The 20,988-nt window shown below is 41.7% G+C and overlaps 1 protein-coding gene across 1 annotated transcript; it reads left to right on the forward strand.

Annotated features, from left to right (window-relative positions):
• Window positions 1-3,468: 3,468 nt before the first annotated feature.
• SLC38A2 (solute carrier family 38 member 2) lies at window positions 3,469-20,070 on the forward strand. Its single transcript, XM_074902993.1, has 16 exons — window positions 3,469-3,843; window positions 4,462-4,657; window positions 4,926-5,007; window positions 5,132-5,247; window positions 8,359-8,432; window positions 8,529-8,621; window positions 8,816-8,897; window positions 11,918-12,000; window positions 12,991-13,049; window positions 13,179-13,319; window positions 14,098-14,177; window positions 14,272-14,372; window positions 14,752-14,876; window positions 15,587-15,731; window positions 15,848-15,945; window positions 16,698-20,070. The coding sequence occupies exons 2-16, from the start codon at window positions 4,539-4,541 to the stop codon at window positions 16,794-16,796; spliced, it is 1,497 nt and encodes a 498-aa protein (XP_074759094.1). The 5' UTR covers window positions 3,469-3,843; window positions 4,462-4,538; the 3' UTR covers window positions 16,797-20,070.
• Window positions 20,071-20,988: the final 918 nt, after the last annotated feature.

Raw genomic sequence — 20,988 nt, forward strand, 5'->3', positions numbered from 1 at the left:
GTGAGGGCTGAATCCACAGTGTAGTCTCAACTGCAAACTGACATTCAAAAGTGCATAGCATATAGCTATTCAGCTACAAAAGCCCCATTACCTTCCTGTACAATAAACTGAAAACTTAATTTCTACCTGTATAACTGAAGACAACTCAATTTTTACAACACCTAACTAATGACTAACTTACAGTTTCTTTTACAACATCATTACAGTAACATATCTTATTTTTGTTTGTCTGGTATTGCTTTGTTTTGAAAGTGTAAAGCATCACCCCTTAAACAATTATAAGGTCTTTCAGCAAGGGAAACCTGACTAAGTACAAGATGCATCGCCCACAGCTCTATATTAAAGAAAATACAGAAACCTGTTTTTCAGTATTTAAAAAAAAACAAACAAACAAAAAAAAAAACCCACACAACAACTTTAGGAATCTTTATAGTCCAGAATTGTGCTGGATTATTTTATGAATACATAAAACAGAAACAAAATCTCCAGATTATTTAAAAAAAAAAAAAAAAAAAAAAAAAGGTTAATTCAACTATTCTAACTATCCTAACTTTGTAAGGCAGCTTTCAATGAGTAGATGCACACAAAAGAACAAAATAAAAGGCAAACAAATGGAAAGTATAAAGATGATGGTGACTGAGGGATAAGTAGGGTGAAAAGAAAGGGAAGGAAAAAAGAATTTAAGACCAGTTAAAAAAGGGAGAAAGAAAAGCAAGACAATGGAAACAAATGAATCGTTGAAACTACGGTGGGAGGAACTGATGAATATTAACTTTTGTTATTTTGATTACAAAATACATTTCAAAATTGGATGAAACACAATGTATGCATGTTTTGCCAAGGACATTCTTGGCAATTACAAAGTCGGGAAAATTATAATTCAATCAGTGAGGCATTACTTAAAACCACTTGAAAAAGCAGACCATTTGAACCATCAAACAGGCTGCATGGGTAACGATTTTAAAGACTCAATATTCTGGAGCAGTGCAGATTGCACTCCCATGTTGCACAGTGAACTTTCCAATAATGGGGCCATTAGATAAATCACAAGTTTTCTTCATGAATATATTTTACCAATTTTTCTTCTCACAAATGAGCAACAAAGCCTCATCATATTCTTCCATATAAAATGAGGGCAGTTCTAGTAAAAAAATTTCAAGCACTTGTACAGTAAAACTTTTATTTTGCTACAAAATCTGGTTTTAACTTTTAAAAAAACTGTACCGTTCACGGCAACACGTCTGTGAAGTTGGTTTCTGTATTTATCAGATGCAGGTGGGACACTATACCACGCACAAAATCAGTGTGCTTGCCGTGTAAAAGGATGAAACTGTCCTAAAAACGTTAGGGCTACATCATTACATCTGTTGTTATACTAGCAAAACCCGCAAATAAACAGGTCACCTTGACCTCTCTGATGTAAGCTGTAATTTCACTGAACCGTTAACAACTGAAGAATGGGATCGACTGAAAAACGCACAAGGCATTCCCCATTCCATTTCAGAAAGGTGTATGATCTGGCGTCCCCTTGGTAATTCTTGTTTACGTCTCACTGGGACCGCTCTCTCAAGGAGAGCTGTGCAGTCCTTTGGCTTGGCCCAACAGATCGCTGTAGCCTTTGCAAATAGCCCCTTACATTGTCAGGTCTCCAGGAGGGCCGAAAACGCCGGCTACGGGCACTCCCGGTGCGACTTTTAAAAGACCTCAGGGTCACACGCACGCCCAGGTGCACTTTGCCTTGTCTGCAGGCGGGGGAACCTCGGCCCCAAGAGGCCCCGAACCGGCAGCTGGTCAGGACGGGACCGGGCCCAGCCCCAAAACGCCCAGAGCTCAGCTCCGGGGTGATTTCAAACCCCGGTAAGGGTCGGCCGGTGCCCGACCACCCCCCTGCCCCCAGGACACAGCGCCAGAGGTTCGGCACCGGCGGCGCCCACCCGGCCCCACACAGCGCCCGCTCCAGGCCAAGAGCAGGGCGGGAGAAACCCGGCAGCGCCACCGGCCCCATCGGGCGCCGGTTCGGGACGGCCCCGGCCGACACACGCCCCGCGGCACCGGCTTCCCGCCGAAGCAGGTGCGACGCCGCCGCCCCTCTCTGCCCCGGGGCTGCGCGGGAAGGTGCCGCACCGCACCGCGCCGCATCACACCGCCTCGCACCGCACCCCGCCCCGCCTCCCGTGCCGAGCCGGGCTGGGCTGGGCTGCGGGGAGCCGGGGGGGGGGGCGATGACGTCAGGTGCCGGATGGGGGCGGGGGCAGAACTGCAGTGATGGAAAATTTTCGGCTCCGCATCTCCTGCGCGTGCCCTCGCCGGGCCCCTCCCCTCCTCCCCCCCGCCGCGGTCGGGGCGCTCTAGAACCTTCTCCGGCCCTAACGGTCGAGCGGCCGCTGCCTCGCGCTGCCCGGCGGCTTCCCGCCCGCCCCGGCGGCAGAGCCACCGCGCCCGGGGCCCGCGGCACCTCACTTCAGGGAAACCTCCCCCCACCGCCACCGGCAGAGCCCCGGGGCCGCGGGTATGTGGCTAGAGGCGCTGCCCCTCGAGGGGGTGCGGGCCGCTGCCGTGCGCCGGCGGCCGCCCAGACCCCGGTCCCTGGCCACCTCCACCCCTCTCGGTGCTGCGGAGGGAGGGGATCGCACAGAGGGGCCGAGCGCCTCGGTGGCCGGGCGCCCTCCGGGACTCGAGGCTGGCAGCCCCGGCTGGCGCGATAGCGTGCTGCCTCAGGCACCCCCCGCCTCCAGAAACGGTGGCCAGGCGCTGCCCCCGCCGAGCCTCCTCCGGCGCCGCAGCCTGGCTGCGTGTCTGGGAAGAGGCGCCGCCGGCCCCTCCCAGGGGAGATCGAGCGACAAAGCTCTGAGAAGTTCCTGGCGTGATTACCTGAGGAAAAGGAATCAGGATGTTATTTTGTTCCCCCCCCTCCTCCCCTTCCGTCAAGTGGGGTTTATCCTGCGTCGCATCACTAGGGGGAGGCCGTCATCATTCCGGACCGCTTCCCGGAGGAGACGCTCGGGGACCCTCCCAGCTGCCCCCGGGAGCGGGGCCCGCACGTGCACCGCCGCTTGCTCGGGTACTAAAAATAGCAGGTGACTGCAGCGGGCAGCCCCGGGCCGAGGCACCTCATCCCCTGCCATGCACCCAGCTAGCGGGCGACGCAAGAGCTGGGGGCCGGCACAGGGTGGAAACGGGGAGAAGCGGCCTCCCCGGGGAGCCCGCAGCAGGTGCTGCGCCGGGCAGGTGGAGGCACCTCTCAGACGAGGCGCTCTGAGGCACCGCAGCGTCCCGTCTCCGCTGCGAAACGCAATCGCCCCCAGCGTCGAGGCGCGGCGCAACCACGGCGGTCATGTGCCGGCGCCCCCGCTCCCGGCGCCCCCGCTCCCGACCTCCCCGCCGGGCACACGCCGCTCGCCGGCTCCCCCCGCGCCGCTCCGCCGGGCGCGCCCCAACCCGCCGATCCCCACCCCCCGCGCCCCATCCCGGGCGGCGGCGGGGGGTCGGGCGGGAGGCGGCGCGGCGGCGGGCGGGCGCCGCGCCCCTCCGCGATGACGCGCCCGCATTCCTGCCTGAAGAGCGGCGGCGCCCCGAGGGGGCCGTCAGACCGGGAGCGACGGCGCCGCTCCCCGCGCGCCTCAGCCGCAGCACCACGGACGCGATATTTTCTTTCCCTTTGACAACGCTGGCTTTTCTTCAGTGATTTTTTTTCCTCTACCTTTATTTATTTAGAGTTCTGTTTTCGCTGACGTTTTATAGTTAAGGGGTTTTTCCCTTGCGAGAAGCAGCAGCGGAGAGAGGAGCATCTCCTTATTCCGCGGCGTCGAGAGGAGAGCTCGCTTTCAAGCCCTTGCGGAGAAGGTACGGCGGGTGCCAGGAGCCACGGGGCGAGTTTTCGGACGCAGCGCGGCTGGTCCTTGGCGCCTCTGTCCAGCGGCAGCCCCCCGGCTCGTCGCCCGAGACCCCGCCGGGCTCTGCCCGGACGCGCGACGGCGGGTGCGCGTAGGGACGCGCCGATGCTGCATCCCAGAAGGGTGGAAAAAAACCCCAAAGCGGCTGCGGCGCGGTGCAGTCCCGTGACCGATTTGCATTTTGCTGTTGAAGACGCCGGGATGCCCGGTGTCGCCGGCGGGGAGGTGGGGGGGAGGTAAACACGGAGGCGGCCGCGGGACGGGCGGCTCCGGCGGCCAGTGTGACAATCGCCCATCGGTGTTGCATCAGTCTCCGCTATCGCGGGACGGGGGCGGGGGGGGGTGGCGGCGTGTGGTGCGGCGTGGCGGTGCCGCTACGCGGGGCCGCTGGGAGTACCGGGGCGGGGAGGGGCGATTCACCTTTGTCTGCCCGCGCGCCCCCCGCCCCGCGCGCCTGGTACTTTTCCACTCGGCGGCGGGCGGGGGCCGCCGCGCCGCGGGCGCGCGCTGGCCACGTGACGGGCCGCGGCGCCCGCTGCGGCACTGACGTCGCCTCCCACCTCCGCAGGCGCGGCGAGAGCCCCGCCGCCAAGGACAAAAGAGCGGCCGCCCAGCCCCGGCCCGACCCCCGGCCCCGCCGCCGCCATGAGCAGCGCCGAGATGGGCAAGTTCAACATCTCCCCCGACGAGGACAGCAGCAGCTACAGCTCCAACAGCAACGACTTCAGCTACCCCTACCCCACCAAGCCGGCTGCCATGAAGAGGTGAGGCGGCCTCTCTGCCCCGCGGGGACGGGCGGCACCCGCCCTCGCTTCGCCTGGGGGTGCCGCACGCTGACGGGCGGTACAGGGACACGGAAGCGACCGCGGACGTAAACACGGCGTGGCGGCCGCGGGGGGACACACACACGCACACACCTCCCTTTGGGGTCATTCGGTTGGTTTTCCCTTTGAGGGGGATCGGAGATACTAAGCGGGAAGTGAATGGGGAGGTCGCCCGCGATAGTCACTAATGATACAATGATCTTTACAGCCACTATGCGGATATTGATCCAGAAAATCAAAATTTTTTGCTCGACTCCAATCTTGGAAAGAAGAAATACGAGACTCAGTATGTAAGTACATAGCAGTGACGTTTCAAAAACGAAAACAAATGCTTTCTTGACAAATTTATGTTTGTTTTAATTTTGAAATAAGTAAGAACTTTCCATTAATCCTTACCTGTCTCCCTTTTCTCAGCATCCGGGTACTACTTCCTTTGGAATGTCAGTATTTAATCTGAGCAATGCTATTGTGGGTAGTGGCATCCTTGGTCTTTCTTATGCCATGGCTAACACTGGAATTGCTCTTTTTGTGTAAGTATCTTTCAGTTTCTAAAAAATAAATAATCTTTCTGCTGTGTAACAAATAACGGAAAAATACTTGATGGAAGAATATGAATTTTACAAAACACCCAGTCATAGGCATAGGTGCAGAATTCCATTTTAGGATTTATGGCTTGTTTTAAATTAAGAGACTGTGATACATTCAGAAGGACTTGCAAAAATTAAACCACTTCCTTGCAAATTCTGCAATCCACAGAACATTTTACTGTGAATTTTTCTTTACTTAGCTGTAGTTTTTTCGTGAATAACTGAAAGACTTCCCTTGAAAATTCCATTATCCAAGTGGAAAAGAGAGGTGCTACCTAACAGACTCAACTCTGTGTTAGCTTTTCCCTTCAGAGTTCATGGATTGAAATTAATGACCACAGAAACTTTTCAATTGGTGGAAGTCACAATTGCAGAAGAAGTACAGCATCAGATTGTAGAGAATTAGAAGAAAAGTGTAGGTGGCAGAGAATTCTTTTACTTCTCTCTTGCAAGTCTGGCCATGTCTACTCTTAAAAATTTCAGTGGCCCAATCCTACCAATCAGGGATGTGGTTGCCTTTTCCTCAGCTGACATAGTTGTGCCCAGGGAGGTACAGTGTGCTTACACCAATCAAGAAGTCCTTTCTATTGCTAAACTTTTACTCAATTCAGGGAACTGGTTTCAGCTATACTTCTAAAAATTGCTGTCTCCCTTCAGGGGAGGGATGTGGAATAATCAGCATATCTTTATTGGCATGTCTTCATTGGCAAAAGCTTTCAAGACAAGACTGTAGTAATGTATTTCAAAATGGCATGAGGAAACGGTTCTGCACAGTGCTCCTGAATGTCTTGGGAAAATACATTTTTCGTATACTGAAGGCAGTTCAACTCACACAACATGTAATATCGGTGACTTCGTGCAAATGGGAATCCATGGATATGTTTAAAGGGATTTGTGGGTTTATCCTGGAAATAGATAAATGTGCTGAATGTTCAAGTGAATAGTGACATGTCGTTCAAAATTTGCCTTACTCTGTTGCCAGATTTCCAGAAAGTTGTAGGTCAGATTTACTTCCAGATATTTCACAGTGTATCAGGGTGGCATTCAAGTTTCCTGAGGAAACTACCAATGTGTAAAATTTGATCTAAAGGATTTTTTTTAAAATATATAATGATTTATTAATTTTTTGCTAAGACTTTCACTTACTTAGATTATGCTAAACTGAATTAACAACTTAGCAGCATGAATTCAGAAGCAATAGATACTTCATCTCTCTACACATCAGTTTCATGCTCCAGAGATGTTCTGCAGCACATGTAAGATAATCAGTGTAATGCACATTAGAATATCTCTGAGGAGAGGAAAAAAAGAATTTAAGGTTAGATATTTGAACAGGTTTGCATATAATGGGGGTCCTTCTTTCTGAAGAAGAAAAGTGCTTGAAACTGTTAATCTAACAATTGGGTGCTGAGGTCATTTAGTTACCTTTCCTTTCCAGGTACTGCATTCAGATCTATTTGCATTAGTACTCATTCAAAGATTAACTAGCTTGTTACCTTTCAAAACTTAGTGTAGTTTATATCGTTCCAAGGCAGGAAAACAGTCAATCACTGATACCGAGGATTTATGATGGCACTGTGGGCATTACAGACATCCTTTAATAACTAGGTTACAGATTCAGATGCAGATGCAGTTGATTAAGGCAGTATTTTCTTCAAAGACTGTGTGGAGTCGCTTGTGTCCGTGCTGTGACTTGTCACTTGTGTCAGCACTAAATAAATGAATGATACGGTCTGGAAACCAGCAACGGAGTTGAGCTTTGAGATGAGTTTGCTGACTGATCTTGTCAACACTGTAGGCAGCCATTCAAGGTTAGGATTGAGGGGTCCAGATCTGTGCTGTTTTAATGAAATGTAACCCTTGCACATCTCGCTCTGCTGTTTCCAGTTGATAGCTGAATTAAATCCTGGCTAGTCTCTACCTATCAGAAATACAGGGATTTATTTGTGTGCACACGTTGGTGTTGGCACAGTAACACAAGCTTCCTGGATTCCTTGTACAGACCTGTGAAGCTTTTCTCGGATGTTCTTGTTTCCATTTCTTTCTGTTGTGTTTACTAATTTCACCAACATTAAAGATAACACAAAAGGAAATGTAAAGAGAACTGTGGGAACTCTTTAAGTGGAGCTTGCCATTTTTGAGCAGATGTGCTGATTCCTAGGTTTCCTATAAAACAGAATGCTTGTATTGGTATAAGAAAGGCCAGGGTTTTCTTTGAATGTATTGTAATTTTCCACTCTGTTCTTCAGTTGAGAAGTCCCCCCTAGTGTGCCACTTCAGCAAGTGCATTTGTTGCGGGAGAGATTTGTTGTCAAGAGATGCAAATTTTAGATGTTGCAAATGTGGTTTTGGAAATAATACATGTTGCATGAAAAAGCTGCGGGGAATATAAACAAGCCACTAGCAATTCCCATGTAAGCACACATGAAGAGTAACTTTTGAGCAAAGAAAGTATTCTTTATTTTTAAAAATTACAATAAATATGTATTTCTATTTGAAGACACAGCTCTCAATACGTTTCAATTTTCAGTCATTCTTTAAGGCTTTTGCAGTTTCATCTTTACATTAAAAAAGACTTAATGCAGGTTTAAGCTGAAAAAATGATATTTTTTAATACCAAGAGATAATCTTCACTTTAGCTACAGTTAGTCACAACTGGATGTTCAATAGATGCATGAGACATTGTTGAACAAGAATAGGAAGACAGGAGAAATAGTGTCACACAATAATACAAAAAAATATTTCCTCTGATACTTTGTTATATCAAATAGCCAATTATAATGGGCTGTCGGTGCTTATGCCACTTTACACTAAATATAAGCGTTGTTTAAGGCAGCACTAGACTCTGTATGCCTCTGAAGTGCATTTTAGTATAAAACCCTTTCTAAACTAGGCATTAATTGGGTTTTCAGAATGCTTTTAGCTGGCCTTAGAATCTACAGGCTTTTCCAAGCTATTTTAATACAATTCGTTTTTATGTTTGATCTGCCTTTTAATAAGGTTACAGTAAGTCATTTATGGCTATTAAAAATGTGCATGTTTTTCCCCCCCCAGGATACTCCTGCTGTTTGTCTCAATATTTTCTTTGTATTCAGTGCATCTCCTTTTGAAGACTGCCAACGAAGGAGGTATAGCAAATTACTGTTTTATAAACATAGGGTATTTGTTTCATATGGTATCTTTGTGAAACACACCTTTCAATGGATTATTTTGTTTTCTTTTAGGATCTTTATTGTATGAACAGCTGGGAATGAAGGCATTTGGTATGGCTGGAAAACTTGCTGCTTCTGGATCAATTACAATGCAGAACATTGGAGGTGAGGACAAGATCTTAAAATGCCTGTACTGTCAATAGTAATTGTTCCCTACTTACTCTTGGAGACTTTTTTTCACACAACATGTGTTCATTAACTGCTTGTGTTCAAGTGAAGTTATGAAACATGTTATGTGATTCTTGCATCTTGTGCCATATTCTATATTTGTAATGATCTATGATGTTATTCACCTACAGCTATGTCAAGCTACCTCTTCATAGTGAAATATGAGTTACCATTGGTCATCAAGACATTTATGAACATCGAAGAGACCACAGGGTAGGTGTTAGAACTCTCCTCATCAGAGAAACTTATTAGGAGAAACAAATACGGAGACTGTATATATTTTCACATGAAGACCACGTTCGGTACACCATAGGGTAGCTTCTTACTCAGACAGAGATACAGTAAGTTTGCCCTTTCCCTGAGTGCTCCACTTCATTTAGATCCAGCCTGTCCTGGGAAAAGGGTAGAAAAATACAGGTATCACATCATATTACAGAAAGCTGTTCTCTAAAGAACATCAGGTAAGTGTTAATGTATGTACCAGTCAGTACCTACTCTCAATAAGGAAAGGTAAATGTCGTTATGGTTGGTTTGGGATTATTTTTTTTTTCTTATTCCAACTGATTATTTCAGTTTCCTAGTGTTCATGTTGTGGGAAGTGATTAAATACATGACTTAAGGTGCAGTTACATTATGAATGTCTTAAGGAACAGTTCTTAAAAAGACGTGGGGACTAAACATTGAACTATTAACAGAGTTTATACGCCCAAGACTAAAATGGTGGATGTGTTGCCATTTAGCCCTGGAGACATCTTGACTCCATAGTGGCTTTAAAAGTGGGTGCCTTGGGTAGGCTTCATTTTACCTAACCATACCATCTGAAAGTTAGATTTTGAGCTCATCATTACTCTGATCTTTGTATAATCAGTGGAAGGCGATGATCCTCCATAGTGGTCAGTTCAGTGCACCTGGCCTAGACACCTTTTTTGGACATCTCCAAAGAACAGTTTATCATATCACTCTGTATTAAGAGGGTGTGTGAAAACAGCTGTCTAAAACAAGATGCCTGACTTCAGATGGATAGAGTTAAGTGCTATAAATCTCACTCTTCAGAGTTGTACTTCTGTGCCTTGTCCTGAAGTGTCCCAGTCTTGAGAGGGCTGAGCAGCTCAAGACTCCAACTTACACCTAAGCCTGAGTTCAGAAGGTAGGCATTTTTCTGCCTGTGTTCCCCAAGGGGTTCAAGCCATTTGGTGGTGTTCATACAGCTTGCTGATAGATAATTGTCATGACAACAGTGCTAGCCATCTTTTTTTTTTTTTTTCTTTTTTTCTTTTTTTTTTAATGTACTCGAACAATGCACCCACCCCATTTACTTAGTAGTGTAATGTTTACAAATTCTTTTCTGGGAAGGTTGCTCCTTTGGCTGAATTCAAGTCCTTATTTTCCACTTCTTAAGAAAGTCCCTGGAGCAGCCAGTACTTATGAGGGGGCTTGGAGGCAAGTATTTTTAACTGTCCCATCTTCAGAGAAGAATTCAAAATCGGTTGCAGTTCAAGAGGAAAAGTTAAAGACTGTGAATCTCACTGAATACAGCTGCTGCTCTGCAAATCTGGCAAACAAAATTAAGAAACTGAGATTTGTATCTTAAGTGTTTTCTTGTTGGCTGGTACTAGGTAGCTGTACACTGATTTAAAGTAAATCTTTTCTGGGTGCTCTGGCAATTGTGGACCCCATTTAACTGACTCTCTCCATGCATTGCTTAGGGGAGTCTGGGTGGCTACCATTGGCATGGATTCCACTCTGGCAGCCTGGTGCCTAAAATGTAAGCACTTACCTGTTTAAATGTCCCAAAATAATGCTTACTGTAGAAGATACTCTGGAATTCTGAGACAATATTATAAATGCTAGCTCCATTATTAAAATTAGTTAAGCAGTTTTTAAAATGCTCGGCTGTATTTTAGAGCTGTGCAATCCCATTCAGCACAGAAAAACTTTTAAGTCCTTGGTTTGAAGTCCTGATGGTCTCCATGTGGGGCATGCACAATAACAGTGCGCATTCTTACAACTGTATCAAATGCAAGGAATCTCTGTGCTGCGATTTCTTTTTAATTTACCACAAGACTACTACATTTTTAAAAAAGACAACAAAAAGCACATGATGTTAATGTCCTACACATCTGAACTTTGTAAAATAATTTTCTACATTTAGTTATCCCAGATAAAACTGGGGAAAGAGATGACCAAAGTGGTTTTGCATTTACTACATAAATCCAGAGCAAGTCTGTTAAAAGTTATTCCATAGTTCCACTGCCATATATAGGCTTATAATTCAGCAATTGAGTGTGAATGCACAAATTTCCAATTAGGTCATTAATTCTCCTTTCTTTACCTAAATAGTATGCAGTCCATTTTAAAATAAATACTGTTACATGATACCGTAAACAGGATATAAAATAATATTTGGGAATAAATGCTTAGTGTTACTTTTAATTGCTTAAAGCATATAGGATGATCCTGTAGAACAGATGAAGAGAGCAGTAACTCTGCCATGATTAAAAAGCTCAAGGTCATTTTTTCTGTTCTGTTAGTTAGATCTAACTTTGTTTTTCTGTGTTTCAAAGAAAGATGTTCTAACACATAAGTGTTTTGTCAAAAAATAGCTGCTGCTTCTTACGGAATAAAAGGCAAAAATGATCCAAAGGAAAAAGAACTACTGAGGTTCTTACCATGGTTTCCCTACCAAAAGTGACTAAACATGCCTCCAAGAGACTCCCGGTGCTTGTTGGAGTTTTCTCAGCCAGTGGGCTTGAGCTACTACCTTAACTCCAGCCCTGCACCTGTTTTTCTTTAACCCCCACAGGGTACCCAGCAGAATTTTATTTCCATTAAAAGTGTATCACCACCCTGCTGGGGCCCTGCAGTATTCTAAAACATCTGGAGAGTTGAGAACCAACATTTAAGCAAACTGCTATTTTTTCTGTGATTTATCCCAGTTGGCATTTTTGTCTGCCCAGTGATTTACTTTCCTGTCTTCTGACTTCCAGATGCATATTAATTTTAGAAAAGGACACTAAAGGAAAGGCACAATGCAGGTTTTGGGTGAGATAAGAAGGTATTGTAGGGTTTTAGGTCCATATAGTAAGTTGAATGCTAATCCTTTGTGACATCAGGTACTGCATTTTTTTTAAGAAGCAATATGTTATAGGAGAATATACGATCAAAGACTAAACTGCAGATGTCATAATTTTTAAATACTTTGGTTACTTACAAATACTACCTTTTTCATGCAGAGAATGGTATCTTAACGGCGACTATTTAGTGCTGCTGGTGTCTGTCATCCTCATTCTTCCTCTGTCCTTACTGAAAAATTTAGGTAAGCAGTAGGCTACAATGGAAATAAGAATGCATTGAAAATACTGTGGGGAAGTGGGTTGATACAATGTTTGAGTCTTTAAGTACTATGTGAATGAACAGCTGTCTCTAAACTTGTCTCTTGGGACTAACCAATGTTTAGGTAGTTGCTGTCAGTCTACTTAAAAAAAGGAAAAAAAAAAGATCAAGACCGGTATCTTAAGTTACAGATGTGTCTGTGGAAGATGGAAGGACAATAGGTAGAGTAGCTTTAGAACAAGGCTCAACAGCAACTTCCTGTTTGTGTTCTTATCACAAAGTTTGGCCCATTTTGGTCAGTAGTGAAATAGTATAATGCTATTAGCTATCCTATAACAGTCTTAAAAGAAAAGGGATGCTAGCCCTTGCCAGTTAAATTGTCTTTACAGTGTAAATAGAAGTCACCTTTTTCATTTTAGATCTCAAGCAGCAGCAGAATATTCATACCAGATGCTTTATCTGAAGTGGCTGTAATTCAGTGATACATGTGAATAATTCAGTTCACACACTGCTTGTTCAGAGAATCCTATAGTGGAACCTTGTTAACTGAGAGTCTCGATGTGAATTATTTTCACAAGTTACTACTTTCTACAAATAAGCGAATCAATAAGAACAGATGAGAAAAGGCTAAGTTACCTCATAGTGCATTCTATTAGAATTAATCCTATAATTATTCTTAGTCTGTAATAAACCATTCACATAATTGTTGGTGTAGGGTTTTTTTTGTTTAAGTTATAAAGTTATATATATTACAGGCTCACTGTATGTACAGACCCTAATATGTCTTGGAGAACTTTCAGATCTGGGTTGAGATTAGCGGAGAGTCAATGAATAATTAACTTGTTCTATGGAACGCTAAGAAAATGGCAATCTAAAGAGATCACTGACAGAATATATTTTTGTCATAATGTTATTACTTGAATGGTATCTCTGTTTATTGTACCTTAATTTTTTTTATCTTTCTTCACCACAGGATATTTAGGCTATACCAGCGGCTTTTCCTTACTTTGCATGGTCTTCTTTCTAATAGTTGTAAGTATAATCTTGTAAACTTCCAGTGCTTGTAAAACTGTATTTCAAAGTGAAATTAAACACGGTTTCTGAAAAATTTCACATACTGCATTAGTCAAAGTAACAATAAATATATGGCTTTATTTCTAGGTAATTTGGAAGATGTTTCAGATTCCTTGTCCTATGGACAGTGACATCATTAACATGACATTAATAAATATGACACTGGTAGATGAAAACATAACAAGTGATGATGTGTGCAAGCCAAGATATTTCATCTTCAATTCTCAGGTAACTGACTAAAAATCAGACTCTATGTTGAAAATAACTGAGAGAAACTAAATACATAACAGATAAATTAGGTCCTTTTTTCTTCAAGTATTTGCCCAGCTGTAAACTTGGGTTGTGCTACAGCTTTCTGTTCCGGTAGAGTTAGGCACTGTTTACCTCCTGTAGACTGGGTGTTTCCACACTCCAAATATACAGAAATTAGAGGAGTTTGAGGTGCCTGCCTGAGATGAGTGGTTGTAAATGCATCTCTGATTCTTCAGCACAACATTTCTCAAGCTTTCTCAAGTTAGTTAGTAATGTATTTTAAGAAGTAGATTGCAGAAGAAGATAAAGTAAATAGTAAAAGCATGTGAATGGGAAATGTGTGCCAGGGTTTGGAATAAACTGAGTTCCCAGTCACAAAGTCTTGACTCATGAATGCTCCCAATTACAGTGTTGAATCCCCACACATGGGGAATAAGTATGTGTAATAGTCAGTACCAAGAAGGCTGTAATGGCTTAAGCCTGTGAGATGCAGAACACAATTCTGAATGCAAATACATTCAACTCAGCATGGACTTGAGCAAAATTTTAGAGTGTTTGGTACCTCAGGGTCTGAGTTTAAGAAAATATGAACTCGGTTTAATTTTTGCCAAAGTTTCAGTAGTAAAGAATAGCTCATCATTATCAAAACCTAACCTGATGCCTAAATCAAAACTGCAAAATCTTCTGATAAATTTTTAAAACTAAATTTCTAATGTCTGTTGAGATACTTAAGAAAGATACTTCTGTTTTTCAGACTGTCTATGCTGTCCCAATCCTAACATTTTCTTTTGTCTGCCATCCTGCAATTCTTCCTATCTATGAAGAACTGAAAAGGTAAATGTTAGATATGTCTGTAATTTTGCTAAACAAACAGAAGTAGTATAAAAGAGTATGTTCTCATTACTAACAATGTTTCTTTTTCTTACAGCCGAAGCCGTAAAAGAATGATGAATGTGTCCTATGTATCGTTTTTTGCCATGTTCCTCATGTATTTATTGGCTGCTCTCTTTGGGTACCTGACATTTTATGGTGAATATTGCCTTCTCTCCTTAAATGAATTATGTTCTGCAAAACCACAGTATTATTTTTAAGTTAGAACAAGCAAGCATTTACTGTGGGTTCTAAATATACACTGTTTATTGGGGGTTTTTTTAATACTTTCATAAGTGCATACCCAAAAGGAGATCAGTAGTAGAATTAGGCTTGAGGCAGAGGATTAAAACTGGATTAAAATAGATTCAGTGCCACCAAGTCAGCCCTTTGTGAAATGGAGATTTGCTTACAGGAGCTGTTGAGGCTTTCAATTCATATTGCTGTAACTGTAAAATTTGATTAGGATTTAGAGCAGAAGCAGTTGTTTCAGAAGTATGTTGACTATATTGTTACTAAAATACTGTTTTCTTTATAGGAAGAGTCGAGCCAGAACTGCTTCATACCTACTCTGCTTATTTGGGTGCTGATGTTCTTCTCCTTATTGTGCGTCTCGCTGTACTTATGGCTGTAACCCTTACTGTCCCTGTAGTTATTTTCCCAGTAAGTAATTTATTAATTTTAATTTTTAATTTCCCTTTTTTTATTTTCATCACCTGTCCTGCTGCAGTTATTTACTGATTTGGCAACTCCCATTTATTAATTTATAGAATTTTTTTCTTACCTGAAAAAGGAAAATTGTTCTAAAAAACTTGATGAAATATCTCTATACTGTTAATTCAAATAAATTAAAGAAATAGCATTTACAAAGCAGTAGATACTAATATGTTCAGTTATATTGTTTTCCTAGTATGGTTTAATTGGGGAAGTGGAACAGATTACCCCTTTATAAAAGTACTTGCACTGTTGTGGTATGAGCTTATGAAAGTCAGTCTGGTTTTTTAAGTACATTGTGAACATGAATTCTGGCCATTTAGGTGTATATTGTTGAGCAGCATCCTTAGATATTCCAAAAATCCCTGGGATTATGTTTTTGTTTAAGACAGATGTTTTTCCTTGCTTTTTCTCTGTTACTGGTTGTGCTTTGAAAATCTAAATCACTGAAAATAGACCAGAAACACAGAGCTGCCTCTCAAGTACAGGAAGTAAATTCTAAAAAAAAAAAAAAATCTATGTTTCAACTTTTATTAAAATCTGAAGTGTTCAGGAAAGTTATGTTAAAACACTTGCAGAAAGAAAGTCTAATTCAGGTGACAGTTACTGACTTCCACAATGAAGACTAAACTTTTTTTTTTTCCCTCCCTCTTCAAAAGATCCGCAGTTCCATCACCCAGCTGTTGTGGGCAGGGAAGGAGTTTAGATGGTGGCGTCATTGTTCCATTACAGTTGCTCTTCTGGCATTTACCAACGTGCTTGTTATTTTTGTCCCTACTATTCGAGACATCTTTGGCTTCATCGGTAAGCATTTTCACATCAGTTCAAGTAGTCTTTCAAATCTCAAAAAATGTAGTTCCGATCTAACTAAGTTTTATTTACCTCTTTATGAATGCTTATTTCTATGCTTTTTCAATCAGGTGCATCTGCGGCTGCCATGCTGATCTTTATACTTCCTTCTGCCTTCTATATCAAATTAGTGAAGAAGGAACCAATGAAGTCAGTGCAAAAGATTGGGGTATGTATAGACAAATACTTAATAGTTATACTTGCTTACTAATTCAGAGCAATAACTTCAGTTTCCTTCTTCACAGTTTTAAGAATTCTGAAGTCCTGGTGAAGCTAGTCAGTGAATTGGCGTTTAATGTTACCGTAGTTAACATGTGGGAATTGCATAGGTACTCGGAGGGAGGAGAACAGCCATCACAAGGCTCAGTTCGCTCCAGTGACTTCTCTCACCCCTCAACCCACATTCTCAACAAAAGTTGGATCATTCTGTTGCTGATAAGAACCAGATTTATACAGATTACCCTTAAGAACTATACTAAAAAAATCTTGTTGTTCTCCTTTAAATTTTTTTTCAAGATTTATTTTTGTAATTTACCCCATAAAAGTTGACCTCCGCTGACCCTTTGAGTCATCCTGACCGATCGCGGTGCTCTTACTGATCTTAGGCATACTGACTCGGAGTCAAATCTTGGACATACCGAGTCAGAATCAAGTCAGCGCAGTAGCACAACCTGACCTGTATCAGCAGCTACATTAACTTCCCTCAGTTGATAGTGACATCTGCTATACAGAAATGTACTTTTTTGTTTGAAAAAGGACCATAAATGTGAGAAAGATACTTAGCTCCTCATTGCTCACTGTGATCTCTTGTCTCTTTTACTTTGTCGTCCATGAACAGTGGCATTTGTGCCATAAAAGGGCATGACTTTATGGGTGTAGTAGCAGAATCTGAAATACTTCTTTTATGTTTTCTTTTTTCAGGCTGCGTTCTTCTTTCTGAGTGGTATACTTGTGATGACTGGGTGTATGACACTGATTATTCTAGACTGGACCCAGAATGTTGCATCTGATGGCCATTAATTGGTTTAATCTTCTATACTCCACTTCAAATGCCAGTGTTCACTCAGATACCTACTGAGAATGAAAATGAGCTATTCAGCTTCCTTTAAAATGCAGATTCTTTGTTGATGGTTCTTCTGATTGTAGAATACCTGAACTCTGTCTTTAAGAAACTGTTCTGCATGATGGAAGTGGATATTAACATCAAACCACATGAGTGTCTGGCTGAAGGAAGTGACAACTTTATTCCATTCCAGAGAATGGACAGAACTCTCTGTAGACATTTATCAAGCCATGTTTGGCTTTCGTCATTGTTACTTGGATATTTTGTTATTTTACTTGAATGTGCCTAATGGAACCATTTGATGTGAGAAATAACTCTTTAATTTACAGCAAAGTGTTTAAATAACCAATGAGAGAGAGAGAAACACTATTATTTTTTGTACCAAAAATTCTTATGGACCTCAAAAGCACTATTTTGACTTTAAGAAACATTTTTCTAAAAAGAATAAAAAATAACATAGAAGTGCTCATAAAAATATTTAATCAGTGGCCTAAACTAAATCTAGTTTGCCTTTCTGTAGAGGCATAATTAGAAGAAACTTATTTAAAAGAAAACTTCTAATGACCAAAACCGAAAATTAACCAAGTCAAAATTCTCAAACTATAAATGCTTCCCATGAAATTCACTTATCTCAAAGTAGTGTGAAAATAATCCCGAAAATCATTTGTCAGCTTACTTAAGTAACTAGAGTTACCTTAGTTCCCAAAAATGGTGTGGAAACCCAAATTTTCAAGCTTTAAAAAAATCCGCCCTTTAGAATGGGTTACATTTGAGAAAACCTTAGCTAACCTAGAAGTCATAAAGGTGGCATTGACATTTCCCTTCTTGAGGTACTCAATAGTGCAATTGAGTAAAACAGGGTTTGGGGGTTTTTGCTTTTATGGGTTTTTTTCTTGTTGTAGATAGAAACTGAATGGCACTGGAGCATATGATGCCGTTAATACAAAACTCCCTTCTGGAGTTCTCCTTATTAATAAGGTCCACTGTCAGTTGTAGCAATGTTTGGTTTCTTTTTTTTTCCTGTCCAATCTATCTCAAAACACTCTAGGAAAATGAAAAGGTCCTAATGTAGTTTACTAGTTGTATAATACTCAAAAACTGTACAGTATTTCTCAAATTACTCATCCATTATTGGATTTTGAATTACTTGACTATTCTGTTTCTGAGTTGAATCTACAAAGTAACTGCACCAGTATTTCATGCTTGGTACAAACTCTCTTCACATACACAACTGGGATTCCTCTTCCGATTTATACTGTAAAGTAGCATTAAAGATAACCTCATAGGCTGGATAGTCATCTCAAGTATGAACTTGTTCGCTTCAGAAATAGGTAAGTTTCTTATGAGCCCTAGCTAGCTAGCTGATGAAACAGGTGCTGTATGGTTGTGATTAGCTGTTTTGTTTCTAGTGCATGTTTACTCTTTCATTCTTATCCCAGGTTGAAGAGAATTAACACTTGTATAACAGCGTACTTGGCTTATAAGAGGTTCTCAAACACAACAATATTGGGTACAAAAGCCTAGATAGAGATTATTAATGAAATAATCATGGCAATGTGGTCAACTGTCTCCATCTGACATGATGCTTTAAAAATCTGATTTATAAAGTTCCATTAGGTCGTGGTGTCAGAGGGAACAAGTAAGGGCCTGTAATCCATTGATTAAACAGTGCCTGAGATTTTTTGCTCTTGTAGAATTAATCAGGAACAAATTGAAATGATAGTCACTGTTTGGCAGATAATGTCAATCTCTGCCCAGCCATTTAAAATCTATGAAAAAAACTGCAGGTATTTTGTATTGATATTTCTGCATGACTGTAAGTACTAGTCACTAAGTCTGTAGTGTAAAACTGTAATGAGAAGTTAGATTCCTCTTGTGTTGTTTGTATTATTAGTTCGGTGGTACTCAACTGGCAATTAACGATCCTGGAGTCAGCACTGACAAATGCTTCTTAGGTACTTCTCTGCCTCAGGTCCTGTACATCCGTGGCTAACTATTCCGTGTAACCTGATCCCCACAGAAGTGCTGAGCACCTGCCGCCTCGGTACTTTGGCAGCTTTTCTTCTTCCTTTCCACAAACTTAGAAAGGTAGAAGAGGATTAAAATGTTGTCTACCTTTGAGCAGTTTGTAGCGCATAAGGGATGAAGCATTTCCCTTGCTAGCATTTAGAAAGAGAGAAAAACTGAGAAATAGCTTCCTTTCTCTCAGTAACCATAGTAGAGGAAGGTGGTAAAATGAGGAGTTACTACACGGTCCTTCTCGGCAGCCAGAGAGGAGGAAGATTTTTGTGGTGACACCTCATAATGCATCACACATGTCACTTAATTCTCTGAATGTAGCAATTTCCACATTTTACATTTATGTGTTATATTATTTGATGACTGGCTCTCCACCTGCAACAGTTGAGTTCCGTTTGGCTGGGTTGATTTCCAACATAAGATTTATTGTAATTTTTTTTTTTTTTCAAACCTGTCTGCTTAAAGTTACCTACATTACAAACCACCTAAAAGAGCAGCTTCAGTATTAAACCACTGTTTTGTCACCTCAGTTAGACATTATTGTCTTCCATGATATTTCAGTCATAAATGTAACATGTTATTTATAAAACATTAATCCATTAAAACTAAACCTATTTTTCAATATTTATGATAGTCTATGTACATAAATTGTATGTGTGTATATACTGTAAGTATAATGTATATAATGTAGGTTTGGAATCCAGGATTTATGTATATATTCCTCTCTCATTACTGATTGTTACATCATTTCAAGAAGTTGTTTATGTTGTACATCTGTATAACGACTGTCAAAGGAAAGATTCTCTTACAGTGACGTGTAATGCTTACAAAAATGGAAGAGATGTGTTACACCTAAAGTGTGTAAGAAAACACTAAGATTGTATTTATTACAAATGTATATGTTGCAATAAACACGGGAGTCACTTGGGTCCATAAAAAGCATTGTTCAGGTTCATGTATACTTTTCTTCTAAAACTTACCATGGATGTTACAATTTCCTGAATGCAGCAAGTTAACAACTTTTATGATCTGACATAATTGTTAGGCCACCAAATTCAGGCATCCTACGGTACCTCCATGTACATATGTAAATACCTGCTGTATTGTTAGAGGCCAACAGTCTAGCTACAGTTGTTGGCAGGGAGTGCAACACAGTTTCAATGAAACATTGTATGTTTGTTTTAACTGAAATAAATAAATAGGTAATCCTAAGCAACGGTGTGGTGTTTTTTGGGGAGAGGCATTTGAAGGATTTTCTTTTAAAGATGGTATTGAAAGACTATCTTTTATTTCATACATGTTTATACTTGGTTATGAGCACTTCTTGGGAAAGGGGGAAAAAGGGGGGGGGCGGGGGGGGAATATAGCATACAGCTAAGTACACAATTTACAACATTTACGACACTACAAAGATTAAACAGAACAAGTCTGGACGTTAAAGAAAATGAGAGATTAAAATGTCTACGCCTGTATTATGTCATTTATTGAAAATTTATTATTAAATATGCCTGTATTATGTCATTTTTTGCAGTACAGGCATATCTGGAGACAAGACTCAATGTGTTAGGTCTTGTTTATGTGTATGTTGCCAAAATCCTGTGCCGTTTTCCTGCAACTGAATCTCCAGGAGAAGAATAACTGCGTCTGTAAAAATTTTCAAAACTGGTGCATCTGTTCCACTTGTATTTTAGCAATTGGATACAAACCAAGCGTGGCATATCAGTTCTTTGTTCTCCAGAAATCTATCAATCCTTAGGAATCTTTGTCTTTAACAAGTATTAAGATTTGTGTGTGAGAGACATGGGAGGTGTAACTGGGTGTGTTACGTATACAACAAAACACTGTATGAAAGGAACATTAAAAAGGCATAGCTAAGTACCATGAAATAGGGAAATGCCTCAAGACTGCTTTAATTATGTGATCACATAGTATTTTTTGCTGGAACCCCCACTGAGTAGCTATTCATTATTTTATCTTTTATCACATTTTCCATGTGTTCACGGTGGTTATGTATTTGCTCAAAGTCCAAAGGCCATCCTGATGAGGGATGGATGTCCTCATTTCTCTCTAGTTCTCATTTTAACATCATCTTTGTGAAATGTCAATGATTACTCATTTTCCCAATACTGA

The sequence above is a fragment of the Athene noctua genome, chromosome 3, assembly GCF_965140245.1.
Source record: "Athene noctua chromosome 3, bAthNoc1.hap1.1, whole genome shotgun sequence".
In the NCBI taxonomy this organism is placed as follows: Eukaryota; Metazoa; Chordata; class Aves; order Strigiformes; family Strigidae; genus Athene; species Athene noctua.